The sequence below is a fragment of the Ixodes scapularis genome, unplaced genomic scaffold (genome assembly GCF_016920785.2).
Source record: "Ixodes scapularis isolate PalLabHiFi unplaced genomic scaffold, ASM1692078v2 PGA_scaffold11__112_contigs__length_91849675, whole genome shotgun sequence".
Lineage (NCBI taxonomy): Eukaryota > Metazoa > Arthropoda > Arachnida > Ixodida > Ixodidae > Ixodes > Ixodes scapularis.
Genome location: NW_024609837.1, coordinates 70,839,139 through 70,858,192, shown reverse-complemented (window position 1 = coordinate 70,858,192; position 19,054 = coordinate 70,839,139). Strand labels below are relative to the sequence as shown.

The following is a 19,054-nucleotide window of genomic DNA, read 5'->3' as shown; positions in this document are numbered from 1 at the left end:
AGCTAGTAATTATCACGAGCCCACGCAATGCTCGGGTCCAATCTATGAACCACATTCAAATATCGTCATTGGGGTGTACTGCGATCCCCACGTTACGTCATCAAAATTTGCACAGGAGAGATTGAATGAAAATGATCGCTTTTGTCCTTGAAATGACACCGCAACAAAGGCGTGTCTTGGCCAGTGGTGTTGCGTGCGAGTATCCTCGAGTCCCACTAGTGCCAGTAAGCTCGTGCAAAGTGAAAAACATTCCAACTGAATATCGTTGCACCGACCTTAAAGTTACAAATTGTGCGGGACTTTCGGATCTCTCGATGAATGTTGCCACTTTAAAAAGTGTATATTTATCCGAAGGAATTCGTTCCTTGTTTTCTAGAATGTTCAAGAACTGTTCCAGATTTCATCTGGAATCATTCTTTGGCCCCTCAGCTGGTATGCAGCAAACACTGCAATTACGCCTTTTTCACTTTCATGGCGCGGGTACCATTGGACCGTTTTAAAATTATTAGAAAATATTTTTTCTTCGAGGAAGTCTTTTTTTTTTTGCGATCAATATTTTGTTTGCTTAGAATCAGCGTGTTTGTCCGATATTTTTACCAACTTAGTTTGGATTTGAGTCTTTTGGTTCTCGGTTCAGGTCCGTCAGTACTAAAGACCTTCGTTGTTTGGATGCGTAACACCCTACAGTGCAGCCATGACTGCACGCTCTTTGCGTGGATCAAGGGTTGATATATTAATTTCAATTTATTTCGTTTTTCATGGACGTCTGAACTAAGAATAACAAATAAAAAACTAAATTTATGCTTATTAAAAAAAACGATTTATTTTTTTTCTTTCGCAAAATATTACTCAGGATTACTCTCTCGTTATAACCCGAATACACTCGCCTTAGTTTTTTTTGTTTTTTTTTTCTAAGCAATGATAGTCGGCAAGTAAATTCTAGAAATGTAAGCATCGTTCATCCCCTCAATTCGGAGCAAGAACAAGCGGCCACGGAGCCTGGTGCCTATCCTATGCCGTCAACGTTAATCATAGCCACGCGCTGCGGTCAGCAAATCAGAAAACGCGTTCTCAGCTCCAGACATTGTTAAGCCTGGTTCAAACAGTTGCGTTTGACTGCGTTTGACTGCGTTGCGTCGAGAACCGAAAGCGAGTCACCGTCACCTCTGTGCTTCGTATGAAGCGTGGACTCCAATTCAAGGAGTCATCTTGGCACGCGACATAAGCAGCAGGGATATCCTGGTTTCTCGCTGCTGCAACGCAGTCAAACGCAGTCAAATGCAACTGTCTGAACCAGGCTTAAAGCCTGGTTCAGACAGTTGCGTTTGACTGCGTTTGACTGCGTTGCAGCAGCGAGAAACCAGGACATCCCTGCTGCTTATGTCGCGTGCCAAGATGACTCCTTGAATTGGAGTCCACGCTTCATACGAAGCACAGATGTGCCGGTGATTCGCTTTCGGTTCTCGACGCAACGCATTCAAACGCACTCAAACGCAAGTGTCTGAACCGGCCTTTAGAGTAAATACTGGTTCAGACAGTTGCGTTTGACTGCGTTTGACTGCGTTTGACTGCGTTGCGGCAGCGAGAAACCAGGACATCCCTGCTGCTTATATCGCGTGCCAAGATGATTCCTTGGATTCGATCCACGCTTCGAATGAAGCACAGATGTGCCGGTGACTAGCTTTCCGCACTCGACGCAACGCAGTGAAACGCACTCAAACGCAAGTGTCTGAACCGGCCTTTAGGCTATTCTCATCACCGCAGTGGTTGGACACGACCCACTACCCGAGTGTCAGCCGAGGCATGGATTGTGACGAACCGAATTCGAGTGCTCACGCAGTTCTCGTGCCCCATCCATGAGCCGCGCTTGACAGTCATCAGGCGGGTCGTTTCGATCACACATTTACATCATCAAGATTTGCGAAGGCAAGACGGAAAGAAATCTTAGCCATTTCACCGCAACCAAGAAGCTTTTAAATCAGTGTCGGTCCGTGCGAGGAAACTTGATCCAGGCTATTCCCAGTACACTCCTGTAAAGTCATGAACATTCGGATCCGTTGTCGTTTCATGACCTTTTTAAACCTATATATCTTGAGGAGTCGTGTGGTGTGTCAGCTGAAGAACCCGATGACAGACAGCGGCGGGACGAGGTTCAAGAATGCTTTTTCAATTCGCGAGATGTGCTTTATGATACTATCCAAACAAGGCCCGAAGCGACTGAAGCCGGTGTGAAGAACTTGACAGGAACATTTTAAAACTCCTGTGGTGGCTCACTCAACGTTTCGATAGGAAGCTCAGCCGGAGACCTTCCCCCAAGGGATGCCCTACAAAAGCGTTCGGTTTTTTAGCGGTACGTAGGCTGCCCCTAATGGGCTACCAGAATAGGCGTTTTTGCACGTTATTAAAAAAAACAAGCTCTCACTGTAGTCTCGGACAGATTAAGAAACGCAGGGCGTGGCTCAATATGTTAATTCGCGATCTTTCCTTCGTGATTGGTCCTTCGGCATCCTTGTCAGCGAATGCCACAATCTCATTGGCTGCGGAGCAATAATGAGATGCGCTGCTAGGAACGTAAGGCGTGGCGCCTCACGTCCCTTCCACTGTCAGTGGCCCTCGTGAATGACGCCAACATCACCTAAACAAGCGTTAGCCTAGAAGGTCTAGGTTTTGGGCATTTGTATCCGTGGTGAATGATACGTCAATGGTGTCTCAAGCAAGGCTCACATCGTAGTCGATTGGCGAAGAGATCTTCCGGTGGTTCCTATTTGTGTCATCGCGACCAGGATTATTAATTGCCAGCAACAATTTTGATTGTGCATGAAAAAAAGCATGGTGAAATCTATCGGAGCTTTTACCGTTCTTTTTTGATCATCGAGCAGCCCACGATCAAGCTCGCAACTTTGACGCGGAGATATCTTTATTGGTCAAGCCTGAAGGTCACTTGGAGGTCATCATGGCGACGAACTCGTCGTAGTTGATCTGTCCGTCGCCGTCGCGGTCGGCCTCGCGGATCATCTCGTCCACTTCTTCGTGCGTCAACTTCTCGCCTAGCGTGGTCATCACGTGACGGAGCTCGGCCGTGCTCACGAAGCCGTCGCCGTTGCGGTCGAAGACTTTGAAGGCCTCCAGAATCTCCTCCTCGGTGTCCAGGGCGCGGACGTTTTTGGCCATGATGGTCAGGAACTCTGGGAAGTCGATGTACTCACGGCTGTCGGTACCCAAAATGTCCTGCGTGGTTAACAGATGATTATCCTGCTTTATTTTTTTCTTTAAAGCCACCTCTAAGAAGTCACAATAGGGGATGTTCACTGGCTTATGGTTAGCCACGAGATGCTCGCCTATGCAAACCAATGAATGTCCGAACACTGCCATTATGTGGCTCTGACCCTCATCGTTTAAAGACGCCATCGGGTGTCGATCTTTAGGTGCCAATTTTAATATTTAAATCGGCCACGCATAAATGTAATGTCTTCTTTTTTTTAATGTTTACAAGTCCGAAAGTGAGTTAGGACCATAAATAGACATTGTAGAAAGCGGTTCGGTGGCGCTTCGTAATGACGTATTAAGCCTTGAAGTTTAACAGCGCATGAACTTGGGCGAGTTGGTTTGACATGATTAAAAATTAAAACAGCGCGAGGACACGGACAAGAACAAAAAGGTAGAGGGACAAGGCGCTGACTTACAACTAAATTTTATTCGTGCTAACATCAAGTATAAATACTGTAACGTCATGACACACAAATAAAGATAAAATACATGTAATGGACGCCACGTGCACCTTAACCACCGTGTTGCGCTGTCACTGTGTGTCTCGAAAGCAACATTCCTTTTTGGATAAACATATTGAAATTGGGTTGTGTGTGTGTTTATACAGCCTAGAACTTGGTCTGCCTCACAGGGGCGACGAGTCTCCCAGCTGTAGATGAGAAATTTAGCCAGTGTGGTACAGCCGCTAGCCTGGGGTCTTTAACGTGCATCACGCAGTAGTGATACACGACCGCACGCCGGTACGATGCTCATCCAGATCGAAACGGGCAGGGGTGGGGCTCGAACCCAGGATCCCTGGGTTCTGCAGCGCGAGCTTTCGCTCCACGTGCTCCGAGCTGGTGTGCGCTAGACCACTCGGCCACCGATCCCCCATAAACATATTGAAGGAGTGCTGACACAGTTTTTTACCAATTTTCCAATTTTCCGCGCCTCAATGATTTCTCGAGGGAGTTTGTCTTTATTTTTCCTAATCACTTCACATTTGTCGAAGACGGGAGTGCAGCAGAAATCACGGCAATGCAAGCCAAGATGACCTGACACAACTCTAAAGACATTATACTTATGTTCTCGCAAGCGATCATTGAGGCAACGCCCCGTTTGCCCGACGTATCTCCTGCCCACCGTGCTCCTGCCGCACTAGAGGGGAATAGAGTACAACACTTTCTCCACACAGTTCGCGAATCGGTCGTGGTGTTTTTTGATGCAACCATGCTTTCCTTTAGAACAGGAGTTCACTTTTCTGCACAGCCCAGACAGCTTTGCCGGAGCCGAAAAAAACCACATCTACACCAACCCTTCGGCCAACTTTCTTTAGGTTGTGTGAGATCTTGTGCAGATAGGGTAAAACGCTTACTTTTTTGTTAACCCTAAGAGCCTGTTGGGTCGTTTCCTCAAATGCTTTCTTAAGTAGGCTCTCAGCAACTGTCATCAACAAGTAAGACGAATATCCCGCATATCTGATCCTTGATGCTTGTGTGCCGAAGCTCTCTTTCAGCTTGTGGGCGCATGACTTGAACAGGGCCTTTCTAACACAGAGGTTAACAATCCCCCTTTTTACTAGTTTGGAATGCGCTGAGGAAAAAGTGACAGCGCATAACGGTGGTTAAGGAGCCCGTGGCGTCCCTTACATGTATTTTACCTTTATTTGTGCGTCATGACGTTACACTATTTATACTTAGTGTTAGCACGAATAAACTTTAGTTGTAAGTCAGTGCCTTGTCCGTCTACCTTCTTGTTCTTGTCCTTGCGCTGTTTCAATTTTGAATCATGAAATACCAACTAGCCCAAACTTCTACTTTGGTGTGACATCATGAAAGGGAAACAACGCGTAAATAAACGAGGCACGAGAAGAAGTGAGGACAGACACGTTACTGTGTCTTTCGCTATCTCTTTTCTTCTCGTCCCTCGTGTATGGTCGCGCTGTTCCCCTTTCATGAGTTCATCATGACATTTAGTATATGTGCACTTTAAGTATCAAATTGGGTCGACGCCGGATCGCGCCGCTTAAATGCAATAGCATTTAAACATTAAAAGATATTAGAAATGTATTCAAATATATATTAAGGGCACGTTCTTGTTTTATATGCAGGTATGATCAAGGAGTGTTTATGAAGCTCAAGGCGAGGCGAGTTCAGGGTATCGTATTATTACTCCGCAGCCAATGAGACTAACAGAAACTGAAGAACCAATTACAAAGCAAAAGGTTTGAACAGTACGAGTTTTCTGAAGCTGTCACTGATTTTTTCGTGTAATTGCTTTTACAAAGGATAAAAACCTCAGAAGTACACCTTCTTCAACATTTTATGTTGGACAAGCATGGCGAATACTTCATATTGAAGCATTCACCGCCTGCCACGGGTATGGAGTGTTGCTTTTGGATGAGTGCTGATAACAAAGTTTTCACCGGTTTTACTTAGTGCCCTAAATCTGCTGTGGTTCTTGACAAAACTACAGGTTGATTTACTCACAGCTCGTATAGTCTAAAATCACTAGACCCTGGGAGAGTAGCCCTGAGCTCCACGCATGGTCGCCATTTTGGTCCATGGGATCGTCACTTCCTCTTTGATCTCTTCATCCGTGGTGAGCTGGTCCAAATTCGCGGTGGCAGGTTGCTTTATAATGACATTTTTTCCACACCAAGATTATGTTGACCGTATCTTCGCACTGCCGCAGCATGCAGCCTCGGTGCTTGGAAGCATTGAGAATTAGTTTTTCTGTATATTCAAATAGGCAAAAAGATCAATAGCATTGAAAGATATCCGTTGAGATAGGTATGTTTGATATGTTGATATCATCCGCAGCTCCAAATAAGCTTATATTGACGAGGAACGCTTTCAGTACAATGACGTTTCATATTGATCGTGGCGCGGCTGGTTGAAAAGACACTTTTGAATTACGAACATTGGAAAGGACCCGAATGGCGATCGCGTTAACGACAGGGACCGATCAGTCAATCGTTTTGCGAGGTTTTGGTCGTCTATATTTGAGTATACGTTTATACACGGCTAGCAGCAGAGAAGTCAATGGCGCTTATTTCCTCGGATCCTGAAACTTCAGTCTGATCAAATGGCATTCAAGGTTCTTAAGTTTTGCAAAATACCGAATTTGGCGAAGCCGGGATTCTATCTCCAGGTCTTCTCATTACCGATGAGGTGTGGACGAACACCCTGCTTGCAAACAAGCCCGCGTTTGCCCACATCAGTGGTGGGCATTGCGCCTGCGCAGAAACCAGATTCCCATAAAGTGAAGCGTCTGTGCAGGCACCTTGGCGACTGCAGCGCCACCGCGACAGCGTGACGTCGGAGTCGCGTGTTGATGCATCGGCGGTGTGTCCTACCGAAAGCGTCGGTGTCCTCGTCTTTCCAAGATTGGCCAATCGATGGGCATCAGGGCAATGTCAGATGGTCAACTTCGACGGTATTGGATTCGTGTCGCGATACCTCCAAGCTTTCAACATGCTTTTCACACGCGCGGCATCTAACTTGTGGGTCGCAACTATTGATGGGTAGCGCAGATCGCAACTCGTAACATCACGGCGATGCATATCCTTGTTGTGACGTCACGAATCGGAACCGTAAGGGGGCGCCCATAAATCATCTCGAGGCAAATAAACATTTCTGATTTTGACAAATCCAGAGCTCAGCGTGCCATCTCCACAGCCCAGCAGACGCCTGTGCATCGCTATGGAAAGTGAGTGAAGCGCCCGCCGTACGCACGAACGCTGGCCAGAAGCCCATTTCTGGAATGGTTCATTAGCGACGTATGCATGCATGTATGCATTTTTTTCGGTGCATTCTCTTTGAATCTAGAAACCCTAAAAGAGACACGGTAAAAAAAATAGAAATTCTGTTTCAGAATTGGAGTATGCTTTATCTTTGACCACCATGTGTCGATCGCCCAGCAATCCTCGAACCTTCTTTTGGAGCACGTCACACAACTTTGTTTTTCCGTGAACCCCAGAACTTGCTCAATTCTGGAGACGACGCCTGGTGTATCCATAAGTGCCAAGCACTGAAGTAGCAAATGCAGTTTTGACTCTTGCGCACCTTCACATGCACTGCAGAGCGTGTCGGTCATGGTGGTACCGTTCTTGCGTCTGTATAGGCGGGTTCGCAAGGCACCGCAACGGGTCTCAATGAGACTTCAGTGAAAATGACGGCACCTAGCGGCTAAAACGGAACGCTGCGGCGGCATGTTTACTCTCCTGCCCTCTCGATAGAATTAGATATTCACAGCGCATCGCGGTCGAAAGATGAAGCCGTGAACCTAGGTTTAAAAACGCGTGAGGAAAATCGCTAATTCTATACTCCGTTCACCCTTAAAGGTTCCCAGAGGAGGTTTCTAAGATCGCCTAAATATGGCGATAACTCATTTTTCTAGCCCTAAGCATCCTAGAAATTTATAAATCATAGCGATGGGCGACCGATTTCCTTATGAGAAAAGCAATGAAGGATCGAACACACCGAGGTCGTTTTCGGCGATGGGAGGAGCTTTGTTCCGACAGCCAGGACGAAGTTACCCTTGGAAACACTACATTTCGTCGAGATTGCAAACGCTGTCAACAGATAATGTGCAGGCGTTTGTAGATTAAAAAAGCAAAAAATAAGTAGTAGAAAAGAGTTTATTTTTCGCAGAGAGGGCTCATAATACTGCAATAATCGTCTCAAACACAACGCCCTATGTTCTTTTTTTTTATTTGTCTTCCGCGGGAGTGATATGTCTGGTTGTCAGCTTTTATGTTGCTCTTCTTGCGACATCAGTAAAATTATTTTTCAGTGACCCCAAACATTGACGCCGGGTGCGATGCCGTACATCTTCGCACCGCCATCACACGCAACGCCAGTGCTTGGAGGAATTGAAAAATAATTTGACTGTCTTGAGACACGCAAGAAGAGCAACATAATTGTAAGAGATCTGGGGAAATAGTCATGAGTTACAATTTTATTCCATGCACAGTGCTAAAGACGCTCATATTGGCCGAGGAACGCTTTCAATACGATGATGCTTCATAGAGATCGTTGTGCGACTGGTTTTCACGAGCCTTTCGAAGCTTTGAAAGGGGCCAAAATGGCGATCACCATGGCCACCGACAGCGATGAGCCAATCACCTTGAGAGGTTTTGTCATCTGTATATTGTTATTTGTTTGCGTCCGCTTAGCAGGTGGGAAGACCATGGCGCTACTCTCCCAGATCCAGTGACTTTAGCGCACACCAGCTCAGAGCACGTGGAGCGAAAGCTCGCGCTGCAGAACCCAGGGATCCTGGGTACAATCCCCACCCCTGCCCATTTCGATGTGTATGAGCATCGTGCCAGCGTGTGGTCGTGTATCACTACTGCGTGGTGCACGTTATAGACCCCAGGATAGCGGTTGTACCGCACTGGCTAAATTGCTCATCTACAGCTGAGACACAAGATGACCACTAAGGTAGACTGAACTCCGGCTGCATAAACATACACACAACAATTTTTGGTACACCTACCCCCATAGCCACCGTACTTCTGGTATGCGGTAAAACATAGTTTTGATATCTCCACGCCGCTGGAAGGTGTTTACGAAAAATACGTGATTGTCACACGTTCTTGTTTTGCCTCACCTATATTTTCTCGCATATTCAAAGTTGAAATGTTTTATTATGTTTTCGTCCCGCATACCAGATACGGAACTCACGTGAGTAAGAACAACAGAAAACAAAAAACGTCTATAGCCGCCGCAGCTTGCACTTGAAGTCATCGCAGAGTGCTGGCAATCTTTAATATCCGTTCCTGTTGAGAAAAGCCAATTTTATGGCGCAAAACGTATGCTGCAAGACCTATACGTGCTCAGCAGCAAATCCAGCACCAAAGCAGACGCCGTGACGTCATTGCCGCTATAGACATTTTTTTAAGGCATTGCCATCTTGAAAATCGCGTCTCTGACGACGTCGTTCATCGGCTTAAAACTAGAAATTCCGGCTGATTTGGGCCCATGTTACTAGATTAGGTGAGTTGTGGAACTCCCGCGGAGGGGGGTACCCCTTCTCAGTCACTTCAGTCCGCCTCCGGTCGGCTGAAGCGCCACCTAGATTGTCCTTGCAAAAATGTGCATTCCATAGAATACAGTGAATCGCCATACCTGGACGACGCTGTGCATCAAAACATAAGAATTCCTTAGAATGCACTGCAATTACCATAGCAGCCCTCCTCAAACCGGTGGCGCGTCGAACGACGGGAAGCGAGCTTTGTGCTCAAGAAGTGTCCCCCTCCGTCCCCCTGCACTTTCCCGGGCGGCCTTGAGCAGCTTCGGGCGCTCGCCTTTTCGGAGGTTTTTCCTTTCATTTCCGCCAGTATTCTTGTTGAAGTTTGAGATAATAAAGGAGCCTTCTCCTGGAGGGGGGAAGGCTCCTTTGTAACCTAGGGACCGCATAACGGTGCCCCCCCCCCCCCCCCCCCCGAAATACAACCGAGTACCGGCCTGCCAGGTGTTAGAAGGCTTGGTACTCAAGGGCGAGGGTTCAAAATAGGGTAGGTGGCACCCTAGCAGGCTCACTTGTACTCTGAACTTGTAGAACCATTCCGTCGCTTCAACGAAGACTGATTTCCGCGGCATCGGTTTCAAAGCACGGCTTGGAGCCAATAAATCGGTGCAGCGGCGAACAGCTAGGGGCCGTCGGCGCAGTGTAGTTCTGCGGCGGCTAAAACAAAAGGCGCAACCGGAGTCCTGTTTATCTTACTTTAGATTCCTCCCCACACGCACACACGCACACACGCCGCGCCGCTAGAGGCAGCGATTTCGGCTGCAGAATCGCTGCATGTGAAACCCGCTTTACACGCCATACGCACAAACGCTAGAGAGTTTACGAAGCACTTTGCTGTTACGGGCGCACTTTTAGCAGCCCATGTTTCGCATCGCAAAATTGGCTTTTATCGGCAAGGAAAAGTAGGACTGACCATTGGCATGGCGCGATAACGTCACTAGCAACCTATGTATATATACTCTGATCTTTGCCTATGGCACGAAACATTTCTGCAGCTTTGCATGAACTGAGCATCCGTCAGACGCGACGTTTCGCTCTCGTAGTCGCTACAGGTCACCTTAATATCCGCCTCGGTGGGGCTGTAACCTAGGGAGCGCATGACGGTGCCCAAGTCCGAAGCCTTGATGGCTCCGCTGCTCTCCTTGTCGAACAGGGTGAAGGCCTCCCGGAACTCCGTGATCTCCTCCTCAGTAAGCTGGCGCTTGTCCTGCTGAGGACCCTCCCTGTGAGACTCCGGTTGCGTAGAACGACCGGTGCGCAGTCTCGGCTCCATGGCGGATTAGATCAGAGGGAGACAAGCTGATCGGCGGAGATGCTGGGCAACGTCGGGGAAACGTTCGGCAATGGCTTTGTTCGATGCGCGTGCCCCCCGTGCCTTTGAAGCGTTTTGCTCTTCTGTTGGTTCGGTTAGTTGTACTCCAGTAGATGGCGAAGCCGTTGTGTTTTATTATTATTAATATTAATATTATTTATTATCAGGGTATCAATACTCGGCATAAGCTATTTTGTATTACGTCTTCAAGGCAGCATCGATTCCGCCGTTCTCCAAAATTATGAAGGTATTTGCGTGAGCATGTGTGTAAAAGACGCAAAGGAAGCCACGTGCTCTTGCAGTAGTGCGAGGCTGCAGCAATGTGCAGGCTGCGCTAGTCTTGAGAACGTCGCGCTGAATAGTTGAATCAGAAATCTAGCCAGTGGAGTACAACCGCTATCCTGGGGAAAGACCACAGTGTAAAGAAGGTTGTATTCCACTGGCTAAATTTTTGGATCTACACCTGACATACCAGACGCCATTGAGGCTGACGAAATTCCGGCTATATAAACAAACACACATTTGAGTATGCACTAAATGCCCCCCCCCCCCCAAAAAAAAAAAAATTCGGTTGTGTGTATGTTTATACAGTCTACAACTTAGTCTACCTCAACGGGCAACACGTCTCTAGACGTAGAAGAGAAATTTAGCCCGCACAGTACAATCACTCCTAGGGTCTTTAACGTGCATCATGCAGTAGTGATTGCACGACAGCGCGCCTGTACGATGATCATCCAGATGGAAACGGGCAGCGGTCTGGGTTGAAGAAATTGGTTGTGAGCATGTTTATACAGCCTTAAAGTTCATCTGCCTTTAACGAGCGACTTGTCTCTCAGCTGCAGATGAGCAATGTAGCCAGTGCAGTACAACCGCAAGCCTGGGGCCTTTAACGTGCACCACGCAGTAGTGATACACAACCGCACGCCGGTACGATGCCCATCTAGATCGAAACGAGCAGGGGTAAGGATTGAACGCAGGATCCTGGGTTCTGCAGCGCGAGGTGTCGCTTAACGTGCTCCGAGCTTACGTGTGTGCGCTAGACCAACGGGTAGACCATTCTGCCACCGATCCCCATGTGTGTCCCCCCCCCCCCCCCCCCCTCCCCCCGTCAATTTGTTGCAAGCTGCTTGAGCAGATTTTGTATAGCCAGATAATGCAGCATCTTAGTTACCATAATTTTTTCACGGATTCTCAACATGGGTTATTCTTGTGTCACGCAACTAACCGAGCTCTATCATGATCTTGTCATCTCCGTAGATAAGGGTGAACAGACTGATTGCGTTTTGCTTGATTACAGGAAAGCGTTTGACACAGTGTCGCACTTGTTCTTGCTTCACAAATTGAATTGTTTGAACAAAGATATCACCGCGCTAAAATGGATTTAGTCATATTTGAGTTCGCGTGAGCAATGTGCTATATTAAACGGCGAGGCGTCTCATTTGGTTAAAGTTAGGTTTGGTGTACCACAGGGGTCGGTTCCGGGGCCATTGTTATTCTTAAAGGGCACATGCAAAGCAAAAGACTATTTTTTTCAAACAGCTTAGATGGAAAAAGCATGTCATAAAACAATTTTACAACGAAGAAAAAAAACTTTAGATGCTATATTTACGGCGCTATACGAATTTGTAGTTGGCGCCCGCGGCCGCCGCGGCAAAATGGCGCCGCGGCAAAGTGGCCCTTATTTATCACCTGACTGGCCCTTATTTATCACGTGGTGCTTGCGCTCTTTCGGAAACTTCCAATGGCACCTAAAAGTAACTTATTCAGCTTTGTTTGAAGCATAACAAGAAGCTAAGATTAATAAGTAACTTTTAGAGCCCAAAGGAAACTCCTGAAAAAGCGCTAGCAGACGTGACAGATCTGTGCGCCGGTGAGATGACGGCGGCGGCGCCCCGAAACAGACAAACTTGTGCGACGGCGGCGTGGAGGAACGCGTTAAAGGGCAACTCCGCTTCATTTTTGGTTTTGAGAAAACAATGCAGTCCTCTTCAGTATCGCCTAGGAAGACCACACGTGAAATGTTACGACGCAGTTCTGTCTACATGTTTCTTAAACGGTCCGGCAAACTTTGCAACTCGCCAAGTTGCCGAAATCGGCTGACTTGAGCGGGTGAATTCAGGCGCAACCAACAGCGCAGTCAAGGCTACGGCATGGGCGGAGCCAACATTGAGCTAAACGCCATTACCATGGCCCCCTTTTGCTTGTTTTCACTTCTCCGGGCGAGCGTAGCGCATGACGTCAGCAACGTTGCCTCTCGGCGCTCAGCGGTGTCCACGTGATTGGTGTAACGCGCCTGCGCAGCGCGTTTCTTGGGAGCCGTCCGGCCGCCCGCCGTGGTCCTACCGTTACCGCCGTCTTCCGCGTCACAACCGCCGTCGTCGTCTCACCGATTCTGATTATTGTCTCTCGGAGTTTCGTCCACACTACGGGCACCACGTGCGCAGACTTATGCCGCAGTTGTGCAGACGTCGTCGAATGCCGTAGACACCAAAACGTGGCGAAGAGTGCGGTGCAGACGACACTCGCGCCTGCCACACGCCCGCCCCAATCCCGCCCGTCGTTGGGCCGAGGATTACGTGACATCTCGTACCACGTGATGGCCATGTACTTGGCGACCCGAGGCCAGTGTTGCCGGGCGGAGCCGAAGTTTCGGTTTCGATTTCCGCTCGTGTTTAAAATTAGATTGAAAACTATATATCCCATTTTTCGCGAAGCAAACGACGTAGTGTGTTTTACTAGGGCTTTTTAATTCGAAATCAATCATTAACCCGAAACCTTCGGAATTGAGCGGAGTTGCCCTTTAAAGCGGCGTCGTACAACGCTCAGCGTGCGGCGGCGGCGTGACTTTGCGGCGGCGGCGACGCAGCGCGGCGGCGCGCGGGCATGCCACGTGACCAGCGGCGCTCCCGCGGGCGCCAACTACAATTTCTTTTTGGCGCCGTAAATATAGCTCTAATTTTTTTTCTTCGCTGTAAATAATTACGCTAAACGGTAATTTACGCTAAACTGTGTGCAACTATGTACAACTCTGTGTAGCTATGTGCATCAGGGTGTATCGTCTCGGCTGTCTCGGCAATCGCCACAGTTCGTTTGTAGGATATAAAAGGAAACCGGGATGTGTGTTTTTTTGTGTGTGTTTGACAAATGAAGTGTGTTCTAGATTATGTGTAGAAATCGCTAAAGAAAAAATAATGGCTGTATTCTATAAAGAAGAAAAATATTATCGGGGGGGGGGGGGTTATTGTAGTAATGTACAAGAGAAAAAGAAAAGTAAAAATGGAGATAAAGAAGAAGGCCCTTTGGAGTTTGCAGTAGACAATGCATATTTATTTATTATGGAGCCCGAGGTGTGGGCTTCCCAATGCTAGAATTCAGTTGCCGAGTAGGCTACAGCACACTTGACGAATGCACACCAGCTCGGAGCACGTAAACGACACCCCGCGCAGATGTACCCAGGGATCTTGTTTTAAACCCCCACCCCTGCCCGTTTCGATGTGGATGAGCATCGTACCGGCGTGCGGTCGTGTATCACTACTGCGGGTTGCACTTTAAGAACCCTGTCTTGCAGGAGTACTGCCCTGAATAAACTTATCGTCTAGAGTTAAGGTGCAACCCCACCGTGCAGGACGTTTTGGTGCTTTTTTGACGGCTTATAACTTTCGTTCTATGTAACTTACAATTATAAAGTTAATGTCAAATTAAAGAGCTGTTTTTTGACAATCCTTTAATGTCTCAATATTACGTTTACTCTTAGTTGTTAGTTAATAATTTATCTTTTAATAGACTGCAGTCTCTAATGTTGAAAAAATTATTTCTCGAGTTATAACGTCCCACTGTCCACGATAATTTACGTGAGAGTTTGGTTGCATGTAATAAATTGAAAAAGTAAGCAACAAGTTGTACAGATGGTGTATATTTTAAAATAAAAATAAAGTTTAAGTTGGCATCATTTTAAGGCGCTATAAAAACGGAATCACGTTAACTAATCAAAATAACGAGACATTAAATTATGAAGCATCCTTCAATATTACATTGTCCAGAACTTCCATATCGATATATTACACGTTAAGAATCTTATAAGACCTCAAACTTTTCCCATTCAGTTACGGCGAATTGTAGTTTCTTAATATAAGGTACAGATGGCGACACGTGTTCAAAAACAGCTTGATGTGCATTTTCCGTCGTGTGCCGCTTGGAACGCCACGTGAAAGACAGAAAAAGCGCTAGATGTCAGGGTGTCAGATGCCTGGATGCCCGCAGTGAGCGAGCCAGAGATGTCAGAAACACAAGCGCGAGGCTGCGGGTGCACCACAGTTACTTTTGCGCGCGTTCTACTGTGCGTCGGTACGCATTCCCGACGCCATCCAAATGAAATGGGAGCCATGAAATGCATTCTGCCATTTCAGATTCCGCCACGTATGGAAAAATATTTTATTGTTTTTATCACATGGAAACACCATTTTCGCAATCAAACTATGCTTGTCGGAATGGTTTGACTATATTTTGTTTCAAATACCACCTCGGTGGCTCTTAAGTGGCGATGATATTAAAACAAAACACAAAATATTAAATCGCTTCAGTGTCTCTGAGCCAACGCGCTGGCCCATAAATCTATTATTTGTTGGGTTTAAATATTGGCCTAGGTGCCCGCAATTCGAGGACAATCTGAGATTTCGGTTGCACGTCAAAATATCTCCAATTAGTCAAAAGAAACCGCAATTGTTTTTTTTTTTATTGGGGTGATTTTTGTTGGTTTGTCTTGTGAAACCCTAAGATCTTAATATTTGCTTTGCTTTACCTTAGTTCAGAACGCAGCCAACGCTACGGGCTGATAAAGCCACTGAAGCAGCACCAAGAGCGCAAAGTCAAGCTGTTTGTTCTGTTTCTATGCCTATGCGGTCGGGCTAAACTAGAACAACTAAGTAAGTTAAGCTTCATAGACATCTTGGTGCTTGAAATAATGGTTGTCAGTTATCTGAAGCTTTTGAAATCACAGGAAACGCCTTTCCGTCCTCCACAAATGTTTAAACAGTTCGTGACAAAGCAAAGCAACATTACGCGAGCTGTCTGACACCGAAACTTTTGAATCATGACGATCGGCAGTTGCGTTTGATTGGTTACTAACCACCAAGATGGCGGCACCCACAATAATTTTGGGGGAAAAAGTGCCGATACTCTAAGCATAGCTCATTTGATTAAGCTCACAGGTAGAGTGCCTTCATACACACGCGCGCTTTTGCTACTCACAGGCTAAACCAAGTGCGGCGGGGGACCGTTGGCCGAGTGTCGTGTGGCACCGCAGATCAGAGCACGTGGAGAAATGCTCGAGCGCGAGCTCCGTTCAAAGCACGGAGCTCACGCTTCGGAACCCAACGTTGGCGGAACGTGTAGGGACTAAATCCCCTCGATGTGTTTGCGTTGGTCTCTCAAATAACCTCAAAGGTGCCAGTGTACGAGGTCCGTGTCTCAAGTGACCCTTGGAGGCGAATGGCGGCGCAGCACTAAAATGACTGGCCCTTAAAGCGAATGTCGGCGGAGCACCCGCTCGTGCCACGTGTCTTGCCCGTTTCCCCAACAATGGTTGTCGGTACTTGTAAAAAGCGCCTTTATCAAGGGACTTTAGCAAGGACCCTGGGTTCTGTCGCCCATCTGCATCGTACCGTCGTGCGATCGCGTACCACATATACTGCGTAATGCACGTTAAAGACCCCGAGCTAACAGTTGTACTGCACGTTTTATAACCTTCAACGGGTAACAATGTCGCCCCACGAGACTGCTGCTCTCTAAAAAACTAAAGACTACTTTTTAATGTACCGTTACATTGCATTTTTAATGTGTGTTCGCTTGTTCGCGTTCTTTTTTTTTTTTTTTTTTTTTGTCTAGATCTTTGATTATTCGACCCTTACTTATGATGAACCAGACTATAGGTGTCGGACTTCTGGAAAAATATTATATGTCCCAGAAAATGGCACGTGAACGCAAAAGACAAAACAAAACACATAGGCGCACTTACTAAAAATATTTGAATATAATTGTGTTTTTAAAGGTTTGAGCGTACCAAGAGCCATAAGAACGAACTCGATGCTTTGGATGGTGCGTTTGTTCAGTGGAAGTATAGTTCAGGGCAGTATGCTCGCACTTGTATGTTCCTCTTCTCTCGCAGGGTAAAACCAAATACTTTACTGGTAATGTATTTAGTGAAACAAAGCTTATCTTGTTTATCATCATTTATTTTCGTTTCCCACTGCAATTCAGCTCGTGTTCTTTTGTGTGCTACCTGCACTAGAGACCAAGGTAACCCAGGAGCATTCTATTTCGCGGATTGTAAAAAAGCCTGTGCAACTTGCCACGTGTGCCACAATCAATACAAAATATTATAAGCTTCACATATGCCCGTTTGCCTGAGCAAACCTTGTTTGTTTTTCAAGAACAATTGTGATTGTATGAAATCACGTGGGAAAAAACTCGTTCTAAGCACGCGACCGTCGGCATGCAGTGAATACTCATAATCGGCGCCGGGATGATTTGTAGCTGTCAGCAGGTGGAGTTTTTCTGTCAACCCAAGCTTAGAATGGTTCCTTTTTTTTTTTTTTCTTGTAAGCAATGAGGAGAGGACTTACTCTAAATCTGAGGGTAATAAAGTACTATGAGCTTTCAAACATAATGGCCTGAGCAGTATATGTGTACAAGCTTTAGCCTTTGATGCACCCTTAACTTTCGATACACTCAACGCTAGTGCAAAATGTAGGACTGTTTCATTCTTAAGTACCATGTGAGTGCTTACACTATATTTTATACAATGTCAAACTGTACCCGTTGGCATCTTTTTTTCATTTTCCACACCACTGCTTGCGCGCATAAATCACCAAATCACCAAATTAAGACTGGTACAGGATATGCTTAATATTGAAAAAAATAATTTTTTTTTTACCTCAAAAATAAACTACGCATCGTTTAACGCTTACTTTCCGCCAAAAGGTAGCGCTAGGTTACAACCAGATGCCAAAATATCATCCCGAACGGACACCTTATTCAAAAGTTATGTGATTTTCTGAAAATTTCAATGGGAAAATAAGCCCATTTTTGCCCGTTTTCGGTTTCTGGTGCCATAGAGCCGCATGTATTCGAAATGGCGGCTGACGGAGCGCCAGCCGCCATTTTTCCAATAAACGTTTCAGAAAACAACTTAAATGTTGATTAAAGTATCGGATCGGGCTGAACTTTGACATCTGGTTGTGACCTCTAGCGCTGCCTTCGGGCGGAAAATGAGCGTTCGGTGATGCCTAGTTTATTCTTGCGGTAAAAAAACAGACCCTGTAATTTTGTTTGTAACATCCTGTACTATGCTTAAACTGTGGAAAAGCTATCCACAGACCAAGAATTTTTGCCTGGCCAGTCATTGCATTTATCACTGAATTCGTTAATTATTAAAATAACGAATTAATGATAATTAATTATTATCATTTATTGCTGTAAGTTAATTTTTAACCTCGGCATTTTTTTTTATTTTTTATTATGACTCCCGCACCAGCCCTATTTTGGGTTTACCAAACTCAACATCTAAACCTGAGCGTCATTTTTTTTGTGTTTTGCAGTCTCGTGGTTTTGGTCAAAATGAACATCCAGCTACCTAAATGAGGCACCTAACCATCCAAAAATAGTTTATTTTCTTATTTTTATGTGGTCAATTCCTTAGGCTAGAATTTTGGACACCCAAGTCTATTCTGTCAGCTCGTTTTCCTGGAAATCCACAAAGAGACAAACACATGCACGACAAAAGAGCCGGCCCGTCATACTGCCGCCCGCCGAGCCGAGAAAGCAACGCTCTGTCACGGACTTCTATATGATTTGCGTTCATTCTTTCACCAGGCGTAACTTTCGCACTCTTTTCTTGTCCTCGAAAGTGCCAGTTCATCCTCGCCCCGAGCCCGCGACGCTCGAACCTTTTTTGCCAAACTTTCGAGATGGTGACGCACTGTAGATAAGCAGCTGCCGGCGATCTCGTCGAGTCACTCTCGCTCTTGCTCTCTGTCACGCTGCCGGATCGCCGCCTGCTTTTCTGCTACATCAACGCTCTTTCCTTACTTTTTTTTTTTTTTTGCTTGGCATAAGTTTTCCGATTAAGCCTTTTCACTATTCGTCCTCTTGTCACCTTCATTCGTGTCAACATAAATCTGATCGTATTGAAATATGTGTAATTGGCCTCTGAAACCTCCGGTAACGGCTCACAGGCAATTTTATATATTTCAACGCGTCGGTGGTTTGGTTGCGCATGTGTCTCGCCATTTGGCTCAGGACGATTTTCGCGTTTTGTTCTGCCCACATTTGCTAGAGACGTGAGCTCGGAGCGTAGGCAACTGGCCCCCTTGCACGAAAACCCAGGGATCCTGAGTTCGAGCCCCACCCCTGCCCGTTTCGATCTGGATGAGCATCGTACCGGCGTGCGGTCGTGTATCACTA

The 19,054-nt window shown here is 46.4% G+C and overlaps 1 protein-coding gene across 1 annotated transcript; it reads right to left on the bottom strand.

The window, feature by feature from the left end:
* Positions 1 to 2,937: 2,937 nt before the first annotated feature.
* LOC8030993 (calmodulin-beta-like) lies at positions 2,938 to 10,555 on the bottom strand. Its single transcript, XM_029994621.2, has 2 exons — positions 10,340 to 10,555; positions 2,938 to 3,228 (listed from the first exon to the last, which is right to left on the bottom strand). Exons 1-2 carry the CDS (start codon positions 10,553 to 10,555, stop codon positions 2,938 to 2,940), a joined length of 507 nt encoding a protein of 168 aa, XP_029850481.2.
* Between the last annotated feature and the right edge of the window lie 8,499 nt (positions 10,556 to 19,054).